The sequence below is a fragment of the Myotis yumanensis genome, unplaced genomic scaffold (genome assembly GCF_028538775.1).
Source record: "Myotis yumanensis isolate MYYU_CA2020_CCGP unplaced genomic scaffold, mMyoYum1.0.hap1 SCAF_19, whole genome shotgun sequence".
NCBI lineage: Eukaryota > Metazoa > Chordata > Mammalia > Chiroptera > Vespertilionidae > Myotis > Myotis yumanensis.
The window spans coordinates 28493117-28509076 of record NW_027223770.1 but is presented as its reverse complement, the minus strand read 5'-3'; the positions used below and the strand labels follow the sequence as shown (position 1 = coordinate 28509076).

The 15960-nt window shown below is 57.9% G+C and overlaps 2 protein-coding genes across 4 annotated transcripts; both read right to left on the bottom strand.

The window, feature by feature from the left end:
• Positions 1-2046: 2046 nt before the first annotated feature.
• On the bottom strand, positions 2047-8087 carry PGAM5 (PGAM family member 5, mitochondrial serine/threonine protein phosphatase). Of its 2 annotated transcripts, none has more exons than XM_070400004.1 (6): positions 7845-8087; positions 5665-5843; positions 4961-5086; positions 4798-4886; positions 4555-4685; positions 2047-3037 (listed from the first exon to the last, which is right to left on the bottom strand). In XM_070400004.1, the coding sequence occupies exons 1-6, from the start codon at positions 8033-8035 to the stop codon at positions 2887-2889; spliced, it is 867 nt and encodes a 288-aa protein (XP_070256105.1). In that variant the 5' UTR covers positions 8036-8087; the 3' UTR covers positions 2047-2886. The 2 variants fall into 2 exon arrangements, with proteins under 2 accessions (XP_070256105.1, XP_070256104.1); XM_070400003.1 differs by having other exon boundaries at positions 4555-4688; positions 7845-8086.
• A 1431-nt stretch (positions 8088-9518) lies between these two features.
• Positions 9519-15816, bottom strand: PXMP2 (peroxisomal membrane protein 2). Of its 2 annotated transcripts, none has more exons than XM_070399463.1 (5): positions 15536-15816; positions 14054-14167; positions 12428-12590; positions 10827-10946; positions 9519-9815 (listed from the first exon to the last, which is right to left on the bottom strand). In XM_070399463.1, exons 1-5 carry the CDS (start codon positions 15655-15657, stop codon positions 9747-9749), a joined length of 588 nt encoding a protein of 195 aa, XP_070255564.1. In that variant the 5' UTR covers positions 15658-15816; the 3' UTR covers positions 9519-9746. The 2 variants fall into 2 exon arrangements, with proteins under 2 accessions (XP_070255564.1, XP_070255565.1); XM_070399464.1 differs by lacking the exon at positions 15536-15816 and adding an exon at positions 15073-15234.
• Positions 15817-15960: the final 144 nt, after the last annotated feature.

Genomic DNA, 15960 nt, shown 5'->3' with positions numbered 1-15960 from the left:
AAATCTGTAGCCATTGGGAGGCGAGTGGTAGGCAGGACTCGCCGCAGCAGGAGGTGTTTCTGCCAGCACTGAGCCGCGTGTGCTCTGCGGCCAGTGCAGTGGGGGTGGGGTGACCTGTAAGTTGTTCCCTGGTTTTGAAATTATCTCCTATTTTAGAATTCACTTCAGTTGGAGTTCCTTTATAACATGTCACCTTTTAGTACAGAAACTAGAGGTCGACTTTCGGCAGGTTTGAGCCTGGTTTAGTTACTCCAGTGTGATTTACTTTAAGGGCCCTCCGTCCCCTGTCTGTGTGCACAGGGTGTGGGGGTCACCACAGCTCCCCGGCCCATACCGGATGCCCAGGGACAGAAAACTCTACCTGTGCTTTAACTGACTCCAGTGCCTTTTGTAAATCATTTTTTATTTTTTCTGAGCTTGTTTTTGAGGGTGTACAGTGATACTAAGTAGGTGTGAGATTCTTTTTCATTCATAAAAATTGTTATTTCACACGATAACAAGAGGCAGGTCAGGAATATTAGCATCAACATTTAGATTTTAAAATTCTAGTGGTTGTTACACAAGGTGTTTTCACATCTAGTGTGGCCAACAATCTAGATAGAAGACAGAAAATAACATTCTATTGTAAAATCCAATGGCATTTTAAAAGGCATCTGTTCTCAACAGAAATCAGAATGCAGATATTCACAGTGCTGATCTGTTTTCCTGGAATCTTACCCTACTGTGCTGTATATTGCTGTAAATATTCAGATGAAATTAAAATAGTGTTTTTGCTGTAATTTTGCCGACTACTGTTCCTGTTTTGTGAAGCTTTGGCCTTCATTCCCCATGTGTTTCTGTCAGGTGGCCGAGTCCCACAGTGATGATCTTTGTAAAACTACTTCATGAAACGAACTTTTTAAAACCGTGTGGTAACAATTCCAAGACTTCAGAAAGACCTCTCACCTGTTACCGGCCAGATGGCCTTAGTGTTCGGTGAATGTTCACCTCGTTCCTAACACACTTGTGAACCACGTTGTGGCATCGGTTAAATCCACACAGATTCCCTCCCTGCCTTTGTGATGCTGACAGTCGGTGTGTCGTTTCTGTAGTCGGAAAGAGGTGACTTGTGAGCTGCTTCTCGGTGGTTTGGGGTGCTGGGCCCGGGAGGCTTCCTCTGCTGTGAAGTGAGTGTCCGTCCCATGTGCAAGGACCACAGACAGATCCTCTGAGTAACTTACATCCTTCCAGAAGCTTCCACAGCTTCCAGAGGAAAGGGTGGGTTGTGGGGTACCTGCCGGTTGGGTGTGGTTTTGAACGTCCCCTGAGCCAGGCGCACTCACTGGACTGCTGGAGGCACAGGCTTTTCCTGTCCCTGACACGGATGTTCGCATGTGCAGACACCATGCGCTCTGCCTTCAGCTGCCGCAGCAGGAATATCTAGGACCAAGCAGCAGCACGAACAGCCTGCCTCCCACTGGTGTCGGCCTGGTCCCTCATGGCACATGGATTCCTGATGGCCAGTCTTCGGGTGTGGTGACCTCCGGTTCAGAAGCCTCTGGTCACCTGTCCCACCTCAGGGGAGTTTCCAGCAGTCACTGGGCCTGGAACTGCCTGCCCAACACCCTCCTCCCACTCCTTAACTGCCTCCCCCGAGGGGCTCATTTCCGGTTTCTGGGAGGCTGCCTTCTTCTCACAGGTTGTACAAAGGGCAGAAATGCCACTAAAAAGGTAGGTCTGAAGACAGGACAGGTAAGAGGGCTGCCGCCCCCGCTTCAGGCCTGTAGCTCCTGGGGTCCAGGGCTCACCCTGAGGTCGGACGTGAGTGCGACACATTTGTTTCTAGAAGTTGGCACAGATCCTGGCTTAGCTGTCAAAACTATTCCTGGGAACGGTGCACGTGGTTGCTGCTTCTGAAACGCCATTTTTCGTCAGACTGTCTTGGCTCAGGGTCCGTCACCAAGGCCTCTGGTGGCAACTGCCCAGCAAAGCCTCATTCCTGGGTGTCAGCCAGGGTGGGCTGCCTTTGTCAGGCTTTTTTAAAACATTCACAATTAGCACTTTGAAAACCAGTAAAATAAAGTTTTATTTTGTAGTTATTTCCAAAGTTGACAGACATGGATCAGACACCCCGTTTGGTTGCACTGCAGAGAATGTTCATAACCACTTCAGAGACATTACACCGTTTTTGTAAATATTTGGGATGGACACATCATTGTTCAAATATCTTAATCCATAAGCATGAAAGTTTAACAGCCAGAGGCACACAGAATGAGCTGTCAGCCAGCTATTTTCCTGAAACAGGACTCTTCTGGCTATCCCCACCTGGCCCCTCCTGTGAAGCCAGCAGGTGGCCTCCCCTCTCACCTGCCCAGGTGCTCCTGTGTCCAGAGAGGCCTAATAACACAGGTGTGTTCACACACAACAGCATCAGGGATGCAAGACTGTGGAGTGAGACATTGGTTCTCAACCCCAGAACCAGATGGAAACATCTTTATTTGACAAAGTGACGAAGGTTTAATGTGAAGAATGTACGAAGCGAAATAAGTTATGGATGGAAATGCTGGGCTCCCCAAGTCCCTGGTGCCGGCGGGCTTTGCTGAGTGCCTCAAGGGGTCGTGTGGCCGCTGCAGGTGCTGTGGTCCCCACGCTGACACCTGTGAGGAGGCCTTCACCCCACAGGCTCCTGGGGTGAGACTGGGCCGGAAACCTCGCCAAAGGACCAGCACGCTCCGCTTTCCATCCTGGGCCAGAATGACACGCGGCGGTTGAGACACCTCACCCGCCTCCGCCTGGTCCTAGAGAAATGAGGTGACCCAGCACAGCCTGTGGAGTGGACGGAGGCACGGTCTCCGTGTTCTTGGCGGCTCCCATGCCAGAGCCGGGCACGGGTGAGGAGAGCGGGGCTCAGGAGCGGGAGATCTTGTCTGGAGGCATGAACCCTGTGTCCCCGAGGGCCCTGAGCGCCACGCAGCCGTCAGGCCGGACCACCAGGTGGGTGATGCTGCCATTGTTGAGGGAGAGGCGGAGCCAGCCTTCTGGAGGGAACTGCAGTGCCCTGGGGAGAGGAGGGGGAGAATGTGCTGCAGGGATCGCCGAGCTCTAGCCCCGCCTGCAGACCAGGCGCTGGGCTGAGTGACAGCATTTATGGGATTGCATCGCACATGTCGTGACCTGCCCATGAGTCAGAAACACTGGTTTCCTCTAAGTGCACACGATTTGTTTCCATTGTGAGAGGCAAGCAGGGACAGCTCCCAGTGCCAGGCACTGACACGGAGCCTTTCCTTGCTCTCCATTAGGCATGGTTAGTATTTACTAAAAAGCCCAGTGTTATTGGGGCACCAGGCATCCTCCGTGCCCAGAGCATGGCCCCGGCGTACCCTGTAGCGGCAGCCACCATGAGTTCTGTCAACTTAAAGGAATAACCTTCCTGCTTCACAAAGTCTCCGTGTGGCCTTCGCTGTCCTCGGCGTCTGCCCTCAGTCACCAGGAGACGCCTTGGCTCTTTCTGGCCCTTCAGTTCACAGGTCACCCCTACTCCAAGCCCCTAGCACTCCTGGTGCCGTTGCAGCACGGGGATCACCCAGCAGTGACTGCTTAGGCCAACCTGTCCCAGGATGTGAATAACGCCCTGTCCGCACAGCACAGCACAGCAGCCCCCAGGCAGCTTGCCCTCAGGTGCCCAGAGCAGCAAGCAGCACAGCCCGGGAACAACGTGCACTGAGCACAGGCGCCGAGGCTGGGCCCCCAGAGCACTGGAGTGAAGGGCGTGGAGCCCAGGCGCCCCTCATCCCCAGAGCATGGGTCTGGCTGGGAGCCCGAAGCCCTGGCCCTCACTGGGGCTGGGCAGGTGACATCTGAGGGGAGACGGCCGCCCACAGCCCAGGCCACAGGCCCAGGGTCAAGCAGGGCGAGTGGAGGCCCTGGGCAGCTGGCTGACATGTGTCCTGTCCTGCCACTGCTGGACTTGTCCTGAGGGCAGCCCCTCAGTGATGGGAGTGCCTGACACTCTAATGGATTGGGGGGGGGGGGGGTTCCTCAGTTATTTTCAATACACAGCACCCAGCTGGCTGCCCCACCTCCAGGCACTGACACCGGCTGCTGCTCAGGGCCCACGTCACCAGGGTCCTGGGACTTTCTGTGCAGCCAGGAAGGACGGGCACCGAAACCGGGGAAGGAGTTCCCTGACTGGCGCCGGAGCAGGGGAGCAGCAAGGTGACTACGGAGGTGGGTGCCACTCAGCACAAAATGAAGGCCCCAGAGCCCACCTGGTACAAGCAAAGGGAGGCAAAGACTGGCTCCTGCAGAACTATGGTAACAAGGAGGGCAGACCGCGGCACACACCAGCCGTGCAGCAGGGGACTCGGTCGGTGTGAGCCCGGGGAAACAGGATGTAGGCACGTCGCCACCGAGGGGACAGGACTGTGCAGGGACAGGTGCAGCACACGCGGAATGGTGCCTTCACCAGGGCCACGCTCACACCACCCGGGACAGGACCCAGGCTACTGCTGCCCAGACACGCGGCCTCCAGGACAGTGGGAAGGCCCGAGGCAGGCCAGGCCGCGGGCGCCTCACCTGCACACGATGTAGCGGATGACGTTGGCGTGGCATATGAAGATCTCGTAACTGTCCTCCTGCTGCTTGACATCTGCCCGGTGGATGTAGTTCCGGAAGGCGGCCTCGATCCTGGCTCCGTCTTCATAATACTGCTGGGGGCAGAGAGAGGCACCTAAGCCTGGAGGCTGCCAGCCCGAGCGGACGGAGGGGAGTGCCCGGGGGCAGCCAGGGAAGGGAGACCCCTGTCCTCGGGCGTTTTACCACAGCTTCCGGCTTCCAGTGAGACACGGGCGGGTCCGGCTCGATGGGGGCGCCTTCCCTCAGCAGGTCGGTGCTGACCGTGGAGACACCTGCGGAGGAGTAGGGATCAGCGGAGACCCCGGGTGTCCCTTCAAGCTGCGGAGGCACCGGGACGGCCACTCACCTGGCAGGTGTTTGCTGATGATGTCGGTGGTCTCTACTGCGCGGGTCATGGAGGAATGGACGATTTTATTAAACTTCAAGCCCAAGCTTGCAAGTCGGAGACCAGTGAGCTCAGCCTGTTCACGACCTTGAAGGTGAAACATGAGAATTACATGCTGCTGGAGTCCCTCCTGTGCACCCCACAAACACTTCAGTCCTTACCAAGTAACAATGAGTCGATCTAGTGACCTTCAGTCCCAGGCAGAAAAAAACCATTAGACAATGACAAAGGTAGAGGGTCGCTAACATCTGGGTGGGCCCTGCCTACTATCCCTGAGTCCCTCACACCAATCTGTCTCGACTTTGTCCAAAGACTAAGGCTCGAAGGCTGTGGCCCCACTGGCTATGTGAGCCCCACAGATGTGAACACGGGTGTCGCTGCCTGCGGCAACGGGCAACCTCATTTTCTTGTGCTGCACAGACCCTGCTTTTTTTTACTAATTGAAGGCAAGACCCTCCACCAGCAAAAAAATTACAACCAGCTTTACTGCCATGGCCTGGAACCACACCCACAATATCTTTGCAATATTTGAAGTTGAGGGCGTTTTCAAAGCCGGTCTTGCGTCAGAGGCTGAGCATTGCTGATAACGAAAATGCTCAACTCTGGGCCAACAGGCTCAGGGAGGCCGGCTGCAGGGGCCCGTCGGGGCTCAGCCCGCCACATACCCAGGGGTGTCAGGGTGCGGTCCTTTTCCCGGGGGGCGTCCGTGTGGTACTGGGAGTGCCTGATGAGGAAGATGTGCCGCGTGGCCTTGGCTTTGTAGTTGTCGATCCTGGACGCCAAGTCCTCGTCTCCAGAGCCCGAGTGCCTCTTCCGAAGGTTGACCAGGGAGAGCGGTTCTCGCCTAACGTTGAAACGGGAGACAGCATGTCCTTGTGACCCGCCTCGCATGCCACCCTGGAGAACTTCTGACAAGATGGTCTCGCTGTCCGGGGAGAGAACAGGAGCCAAGGCCCTCGTCCACCCCAGAGCCGGGTGCCAGGCCTATTGTGGGCGACCAGGCGGGGAGCAAAACAGACACGCAAAGCCCTTCTGCAGCTTGTTCTGTAGGGACAGACTGGTAACAGCAGGTGACCAGTGACGGAGAAAGGAAGCAGGTGATGGGAAGGAGCGGCTGTGGGAGGGCGGCCACAGCCCACTGATGGGGAGGCTGAGTCTGGAACTGTGCTGCCCAACAGTAGCCACTAGCCCTGTGGCTACTTCACTCAAAACAAAGAAAATGAAGTAAAATTGAAACTCCACTTCCCCAGTTACGCTAAGCACAGTTTAAATGCCCAGCAGCACATGGGACGATGAGGACAGGTTCCCATGATCATGGCACAGATGGACGGCATCCCGAATGCTGGGAACTGGTGGAAGGGGCGGGGACCCAGCAAAGCTACTGAGAAGTGACAGGTGACGGCAGGTGTGCCTGGTGGCTCCATAGAAACTGAACATCGGTGACACTGGCAAGGCCAGGACAAGAACACTCGGCTGGAGTGCAGTCTGGGGCCCCAGTGGTGATTCTGGGGCTCTGCCTGGGCAAGGGAACCCTTGGTGCCCATAGCAACCAAGTTGCCATGGCAGGTCGGTGGGAGCCGGGGCTGAGCCAGAGAAGACACCTGGGAGCTGCAGGCAGACAGGGAGTGCCAGGGGGCAGAAGGGAAGGAAGAGGCTGCAGACCGAGAACTTTCCAGCATGGAGGGTCCCCCCGCCCATGAACCTAGCCTTCAACCTCCGAGTGAACCTGCTTCCTTACAAAGGCCTGAGCCTATACTGATGTCTAGAAAAGAGAAGAGAAAGTAGGTGCAGAGCACACAGGAACTGTCATCTCGGCCAACTTCCTGAAAATCTAAAACTATTCACAAAGCAGTTTACATTTTCAACGTTAACGTTTACAACAAAGAATCCCTACCGAGTTGCTGATAGGACGCTAAGAGCCTGGCCCAGCAAAGTGCCATCGGGACCTGGGAACGTCTGTCCCGAGAAACACAACACCGCGAGCGGGCAGCGTGGAAGCAGGAAGAGCGGCCGGGGTTCATGCAGTGACTCACTTTGTTCAATCCGCCGCGTCACAAGGACCACCGGCAGTAAGTACTTACGCATCTGCGCTGCTGTGGTTTTAAAATTTAAATTAACATTAAATGAGACTAAGAACTGTTTCCAGGTCACAGGAGTCACCTTTCAAGTGCTGATAAGGGCACGTGTCTGGGGCCAGGGACCGACCCGAGGTCCCGGGAGGCGCCTGCGAGTCCGGCCCCGGCGAGTCCTCCCTCCTCGGCACCCATACCCTCCTCCAGGCGGTCAGGAGGGACCGACAGCCACCGCCGACCCGGAGCCGGAGCCGGAGGTGCAGGAGGGAAACCGCGGCGACAGCCCGGCCGCGAGGTCCTCTGCCCCGAACTGAAGGCGATCCCTTGGGTCAAAATGACCACTGTCCCCGCTTCCCGCGCTCGCCCCTCGTCACAGCCAGAGACCCGCACGGAGCACGCCGCCCTGTCGAACCGGCTTGCCAGACGGGCGGAGCGGCCAAGGGCCGGGAGGACCCACCCCTGCACCCCCGGCACCCGCGGCCACCCCTCCTGCACCCCCGGCCACCCCCCGGCACCCGCGGCCACCCCCCGGCACCCCTCCTGCACCCCCGGCCACCCCCCGGCACCCCCGGCACCCGCGGCCACCCCCCGGCACCCCTCCTGCACCCGCGGCCACCCCCCTGCACCCCCGGCACCCGCGGCCACCCCCCGGCACCCCTCCTGCACCCCCGGCCACCCCCCGGCACCCCTCCTGCACCCCCGGCCACCCCTCCTGCACCCCCGGCACCCCTCCTGCACCCCCGGCCACCCCCCCTGCACCCGCCGCCCCGCACCTGTCCCAGTTGGGGTTCCAGACGCCGGGCCCTGGATGCGCGGCTCCCGCCCACGCCGGCGGCTCGACCACGCGCGGCTCCGCGTCCCCGCCCGCGCGGGGCTTCCCCACCGCCACGGCCGAGAAGAGCACGGCGGCCGAGCCGCCCGCCAGGCCACAGGCCGCCAGCTGCAGCGCCTGCCGGAACGCCATGCCTGCCGTCCCGCCGCTCCGCGTACGCGCTTCTGGGCCCGGACCGCGCGCGCCGAGGCTCACGCTTCCGCCGACGTCACTCCCGGCGAGCGGGCCGACGCCGCGGGGCGGAAGTCCCGCCTCCCCGGGCGCACAGGCCGCGGGGGCAGCCGGGAACGCGGCCAAGAGGTGAGTGGCTGTTCTGTGGTTCCCCCCGTTTCTGCGGGAAGTCCGGGTGCAGGTCCCTGCCGCCCTCGAGAGCGAGTGTTCCCGCGGCCGGGACAGCTCGGGGCCCGGGACGGCAGGTGCGGAGAGGAGGCGGGAGAGGCGGCCCCGGAGATGAGAACTTGGGGTTCAGTTTAGTGACCTGGCGCCGCCGGGCGCTTGTTTTGTCTTCACTGTAAAACAGGCACCAGGGGGGCTGCTGTCCTAACCGCGCACAGCCCAGGGCGTCAGGCCCGTCCGCGCTGTGCAGCGACACCCCCGTCCCCTCTGTCTACACCCAGCGACACCCCCGTCCCCTCTGTCTACACCCAGCGACACCCCCTGCCCCCTCTGTCTACACCCTCCCCGGCGCCCCCTGTCCCCGTCACTCGCTCCGCGTTTTCCCGCGCGCCCTGGCTCCCGCCATCCGTTTCCCGTTTCTGTGCGGTTGACTCGAGGGACCACGTATAATGGAATCGCCTAGTCCTTGTTCTTTGGGGACCAGCTTCCCTCACCCAGCTTCATGTCCTCCAGACTCACCCGTGATGTAGCAGGAGCTGAATTCCCTTCCTTTTTAAGACCGAACACGGTCCACTGTATGGAGAGCCCACACCTTGCTTTCCACTCACCCGCCCGTGGACACGGGCTGTTCCCACCTCCTGGCCGTGGTAATGCTGCTGTGGGCATGGGTGGGCCGATCTCTCCTCCAGTCCCTGCTCTCAGTTCTCTGGGGTCGCACGCCCATAAGGGAAGTTCCTGCGTCATCTTTGCAGGTGTTCAGGTTGGGAAGTGACATGATGTGAGTTACATTTTAAAAAATCACTCCGGCCCTAGCTGGTGTGGCTCAGTGGATAGAGCGTCGGCCTGCAGACTCAAGGGTCCCAGGTTCGATTCCGGTCAAGGGCATGTTCCTTGGTTGCAGGCACAACCCCAGTGGGGGGTATGCAGGAGGCAGCTGATCAATGTTTCTCTCTCATCGATATTTCTGACTCTATCTTTCTCCCTTCCTCTCTGTAAAAAGTCAATAAAATATATATTTAAAAAAAAAAATCACTCCGGCCCAGCTGGCGTGGCTCTGGTTGAGCATCAACCTATGGACCAGGAGGTCACGATTCGATTCCTGGTCAGGGCACATGCCCAGGTTGGGGGCTCCATTCCCAGCCAGTCAATGATTCTCTCTCATCATTGATGTTTCTCTCTCCCCATCTCTTCCTCTCTGAAGTACACACACACACACACACACACACACACACACACGTTTTTTAAGTAAGAAGCCCCCAAAGCCACAGCAGTCATTAGAGAAATTTAAATTACCCTTGAAAAAGGTACATTATAGTTTATTGTGATCCTAATGCAATCTAAAGTGACAAGTGAAATCGTTCTTAGTATTTTTGAGTGGTTGCTGTTTCTCCATCATTTTAGGGCGTGTTGATCACATGACCTGGCGTCAGATTCGTTCTGCTCGGGCCTTTTCTGTCGCACGCGGGGCAGGTGAGCACTCCCCGTGCTGGTGCAGCCTCTCCGGGCCTCACTTCCCCAGAGAGGCCAGGTAGGCGTACCAGAACAGAGCCACCAGGTTAGCAAAAAGCACCCGGAACTGCCAGAGAGAGCACAGGCCCAGTGAGCGCAAGGCCCTGACCACACCCACCAGGCACCAGTCCCCTCGGATTCCTTCACTGGCGGTCCGGCCGGCACTATTGCACTTACAGGCCTTTACTCTGTACGGAGCACTGGGCGAGACCCCCAGCAGAGAGCAATGGGGAGACAGCGTTCCTGCCTCACTCGTTACACAGGCCAGCAGGGAAAACGCTCAGTCACTGTCCCTTACCCTCCATCACGAACATCCACTGCAGGTCCTGGCTCAGCCTCTTACCCCAGGACTGGCCATCACACGGTGCCTTCATCCAGTCCTGACACCCTCCTGACCGGCTCTTCACTCTAGGCTCTCACTGCCCATTGCCCGGCTTCAGTGACCTCACAGGCAAACCCCACCTGAACGCCAGTCAGTGAGTCTATCCGGCAGGTAAGCTCCATGGACGAAAGCCTGGTCCATCTCACTAACCACTGATCCCAAGTCTAGAGCAGCCGGCAGATAAGTGCTCAACAAACATTTGTTGAATAAACCACTGCCCCTTAAGCATCGCCTGCAACCACCTGAAATGGAACTTCAGCCACACAGCATTCTGTCCCTACTACTTTCAAAGATTCCGTTTTCCAGCCTGCCCTCTGACAGCCTGTCTCCTCATGTCTTCCCTTCTTTGTGGAGTGCATGGTGTCCTTACCTACTGTTCCCTGGGTTCGCTCTTGGGAAAAGCCTCAGCCCTCCCTGCCTCTCACCCCCCCGAGCCCCAGGAGCGTGCACATGCAGGTCTTCAGCCTCTGTGGCCCCCGTCGGCTGCACGCTCACGTTCTCAACTTTACCCCTTCACCCCTCTTCAGTCTGCCCTACCCACCCCCGCCCTCCCAGAGGAAAGAAGGTGTGGACAGAGGTCCCCAGTGACAGTCGCCCCGAGAAAACGAAGATTGTTGCAAGGGGTGGGAAAGGCTGATGGGAAATGGCCTCTGGTGGAGGCTGGCGCCGAGGCCCTGCGCGGTGAGGCAGCCTCACCTGTATGGGGACGTAGTTGACGTTAATGAACTGCACTGGGGTCCAGACGCGCCAGTTCATCTGCAGCGCCGGCCAGAATGCGCTCCTCACCTTGGCAGCGCCAGCGGCAGCATCTCCGCCCTGGAAAGGAAACACGGGGTGAGTGAGCCCCACTGCCTCAGGCTGAGATTGGGGCACTGGGGCCTGGGGACCCCCAAACCCGAATGCAGTGGGGTTTTTTCACTGTAGACTTTGTTCCGTGCAAACACGGGCAGCACGTACGCGTGGGTAATGAGCGTTGCAGCTGTAAGCAGCTCACCATCCACTTGGGAAACCACCAGGGCAGTGAGCGCTGCTCACGCGGTGGGGACTGTGTCCTCGCCCTCGCACTGAGCTGACCTGGTGGCGGGGGGCGGGGGTAGATGCGAGGCAGTGGGGGCAAGGCCAGTGCTCAGTAAGTGCAGCTGGTGCTGTGGTCCTGCATCGCTGCCGGGAGGGCCAACGAGGATGAACTTCCAGACGACGGTTCTAGGAGTTAACCAACCAGGAACCCACACAGAAGGGACAGCCTGTGGTGGAACCTGCGACAGGGTGTCTGGCGAAACACGCTGGCTGCGGCGGCGGCTGGAGCGTGTGATTGTGTGAGCTCGTGGTCCACTGTGCCCTGCATATTCCCTTTATGTGTCGGGGACTTTATGCACTTTGATAACAACTTTTACTTTTTAATGAAAATATACTCCCTTTGTATTTGGAAGGAAATAAAGAGAAGCAGCAGTTGTACCCTCGCTCGTAATGTGGGCACCCTTTGCTTCCTCCTGGCTCAGATGCCCTAAGGACGTCCCAGACATTTCTTTTTCAAACTATCAGGGAATTACTAGCAATCACAGTTAAGTCTAAACATCTTTCCTACTTATCCCCAGAGTCACTGTACACAACAAAGGTAATTCTCCTCAGTAACAAAAACTGGAGATGTTGTTTCAAAATAAAACCTGAGTGAGGAGCCTTTACTTGCTGTGATTGGTTGAAACAAATGTCAAGGCAGACCATGACACATTTGGGGCACAGAGCAGACTGGCAGAGCCGGGTGGAGAGGGGTGAAGGGCCGTTAGAGCGGACCTGACCTGGCGCGCTGGGCTCTCAGTCGGCCTCCTCGGGGCGCCCAGGCTCTCGGGTACTGAGGTAGCTCAGGCTTCTGCAACATCACTGAGGCCTGAAATCCTGGGCCCCGGGCCTCCTCCGCAGTCTGCGTGGACCCCTTTTCAGAATCATGTCTGATGACGTATAAAACGTACAGGACTGCGGGACAGCCACACCGAATACAGCTACCCAAGTATTCGGGAACGTTCTGTGACGGGCTAGAGGACGTGCTTTATTAACACCTTCAGGGACCAGCCCTGACCGCAGGCGCAAGGAGTGGGGCGCAAACCCACGCTCGGGGACATCCGACTGGTTTCCGCTCGCACCCACAGGCACTGCCAACACGGCTGTGCTTTGCTTCCGACGTGGATCGAGGTAACTGTGAGCCTTCAATGTGAGAGTTGGAGAAGTTCGCAGACCCTGAGCTCCACCCTGACGCCAGGCTGAGGACCCTTGCCCAGTGGGGAGCGGCAGCAGAGACCAACCTCCAGGAAGCTCATGACGAGGAAGAACAGCAGCAGGAAAGCCGGCGCGAAGAGCAGGCGGTCCAGGAGCAGCCTCTTGAGCCCTGCCCAGGGCACCTCGGGAGGGATCCAGTGCTCCATGAAGAGGTAGAAGAAGTGGCTCAGCGGCCCTGTGAAGAAGAACCTGAGGCCACAGGGGGAGAGGGGGGCTGGACCACCTTCTCAGGGCTAGGCTCACCCCCAGACGCCAGGTCCCAAACCCTGCCTCTCTCCGCACTGACCACACAGACGCATGGTCCTGGAAAGTGCGCTTTCTTTGAATCTGCTTCCAGCATTCCTGTTTGCTTCCAACAGGCCAGACTGTTCCTGCCTTTGGTTCCTGCCACCTTCACGTGGCCGGCTCCTTCTCAACCCTGTTGGCTTGGAGAGTTCTTTCCTGGTGGCTCTAGATAACAAGCCCCCTGCTGCCCTTGCCACCCTCTCTTCCAGGCCCCTGTGGCTTTCTTCATAGCATTTATCACCACATGCCCTGACCTCATTTGTTTAATTGTACAGTGCCCTCTCTCTGCCCCCAGAAGGTAAAACCATCACAGGGCAGGATGGTGTCTGACTGTTCACGGCTGTGTCTGCAGTGCCTCGGGCAGGGCCGGAGTCAGAGGTGCTCAGCAATAAATAAATGCACCCCTAATCCCACCCCTGGAGTTTTTCCATCAAATCCTTCAGGTAATCAGCCAGGGTGAACCCTGGAGCTGTGCACCTGCTTGCCTGCGTTGCTGCTACTCTTTCCAGGGTGTGCAGAGAACGGCCCAGGCACAGCATCTGGGACAACAGACCTGCTGCTCCATAAAATTCAGTAATAGAAACATGGGCAGGGCCTCGGGGATCTTCCAACTTCTGACCCTGAAAGCCTTTAAGCAAGTGGTTCTCAGTTGTCTGTTCTCACCCTGAGGACCAGTGGCCGGGAGCAGGGGTTCTCAGTGGGAGAACAGAAGCCTTGAGGATGGAAAACTGGTTGGGGAGGCCTTCCAGGTGGTTCTGGTACACTCTCCCCTCCCTGGGGTGGGGAATTACAGCTTTAAATACATACGAAAAAAAGCTGTGATGAATAAAGTTAACTACTTACAAAAATGGTATTTGTGAATTTTGAATTGGAAAAAAAAAATCACTTGTTACAAAAGGCTTCAAAGTAATCTGTCTGTACAAACACTACTTTTGGCCAGAGAACCCAGGGTGGGTTCAATTGGTAAAACCCCTGAATCTCCGAGCTTTTGCAGTTCAGTAAGTGGTTCAGAAACTGGACATTTTTCAGGTCACCTGAATGCTCTTCTGGATGCTTATGCTATGAGAATAACTAAGGGGCTGTATATGAGTCTGATTTCCACTTTCATGGGTCTTTGAGTCTTGAGGTTGGCCTCTAGGTTCAGGGGAGTTACCTGCTCTTAGTGTTCTCAGCTCAGCGAAGAGGCCACTCCCACCCATGAAATTAAAAGTAACCATATAAAACTAGAAAATAAGTTAACCTTACCCCCTGTTCTGATTTCCCCCCATGATTACTTCAATGCTTTTTAAAATTATTTTTCCAAATTAGATCATTCCAGAAACTTGATACCTTCGCTTTGTTGCGCTTGGCTCCGCGGTGGAACTCACCCGTAAATGGCATATCTGAGGGGCCCACCGACATCTAGCTTTTGAGAGCAGTTTTCTTTTTTCCGCTGCTTAATCATCTGGGCCAGGACGTTCCCAAATGCCGACAAAATGCCGCTGTGGACAGACAGGGAGTGAGAAAACGGGAGGACCAGCAGGAGGGCTGTTGTGAGGCCAGGCTGGGGGTGGGTGGGGACCAGTTCTCATCAAAGCAGCTGCCATGCAAGGCGCCCGTGTCGAAGGGCGGAGGCAGCAGCAAGATCTCCACGTGGCTGCCAGTGTGGGTATCCTGCTGGTGACGCCATAACTGCAAAGGTGACCGTGTGTGGGAGGTAGGTGGCGGGAGGGATCCTTACGAGGGAAAGTCTCTGTGCTTGGACTCCGTTGGTGGATAAAACCTGTACAGGTGATAAAGCTACGGAACTAAACACACACACTGGGCAGGTACAAGAAAGGCTGGGGGAGTCCGAGTCTGACTCGGGGGCTGTGCCCACGCCAGTGTTCTGGTTGTGAGAGTGTATTAGTTCTGCAAATGTTACCGACGGGGGAAACTGGGCAAGTGCACCGGGATCTCTCTGTGTTGTTCCTCATAACTGCACGTGAGTCTACAGTTATCACAACAAAAATGTCGGTGAAAAAAGAGGCCTGGTGGCTCCAAAGCTTGGTCTATCGCTGACTTTTGAGAAGCTCTCTGAGCCGAAATACCCAAAGGCCCCACCGTCGGCGGTGAGACCTGGATCTGGCCCCTGGCTGCTCCTTGCTCCTCCTCTCCCTGCTCACGGGCAGGTTTTCAGCGACACGGACGCCCCGCTCCCGAGCTTGCTCCTCCCTCAGGACCTTTGCTCTGCTGTGCCCGCTGCCAAAGAGCATTTGCTTCCCTTCTGCCCCGCACCCCGCACCCCTTCATTCCGGCCTCTGTTCAAATGTCCCCTTGGATAAGTTCCCCGTTTTATGTATTTATCTGCTTTTTGTCTAGTTCTTCGCTAAAATGCAACCTCCATGAGGGCCAGGGCCCTACCCACCTGTCTAATGCCCGCACACAGGAAGCACGCTGTGCATATTTAGGAAAGGCTGGGCCAATAAAAGGGAACAGGCTTGTAAAGTTAGTTAAATGAGGGCAGCGGCCGGGGAGTCGTCTCATAAAAAGTTTAGAGCTGCAAGTTTAAGGGTGGAGCTCTGCCAGGACCAACCGGACCTCCTCGCCCTCTGACAGGTGCAGGGCCGCTCCCCACGGGGCCCTCCGCCCCGGGGGCCGGTCTGCGGGACCCCAGACGTGGTGCTTCCTCTCCCCGGCTCCCGGGTGCCCAGCGTCAGTCACTGTTCCGAGCCGATTGCACCGAACCGCAGGTGCCGAGCTTCCCGTGGGTTCCCGGCCTTTGGGAGCTCGTACTCTCGGGGTTTCTCCTTCCTCACTCAGCCCCCGGGAGGCGCCTACTCAGGGGGTCTCCGCCGCCCCCCGCCCGGCTCCGGCCGCCGCGCGCCGACCTGGTGGCCGCCTTGGTGAGCACCGGGTAGAGCTGCAGGACGCGCAGGTACTGGGCGAGCGCCCGCCGCGGCAGCGCCCCGAGCCCGGCCTCAGCCCGCAGTCTGGACGCCGCGGGCGCCATCCCTCCGCGCGCCGCGCCCGCCCCGGGTCTGCTCGGCGTCGGGCGCGGGGATGGCCAGACACTCCCCGCCCCGCCGCGGCCGCAGCGCCGCCCCGCACAGAGCCCGCCGTGCGCCGCGCGCGCCTCCGCGCACTTTTCCTCGGGTCCCTAACCGGCCGCCTCCCTCCGGGCGCCGGCGGCGATTGGATGTCGACGCGCCTGCGCACTCCTCACCCGAGTCCTGGGGGAGCCGCCTCCCCGCGGGCACGAGTGGCGATTGGAGCTCGGCGCCGAGCCTCCTGATTGGGCGGCGGGCGCTTCCGG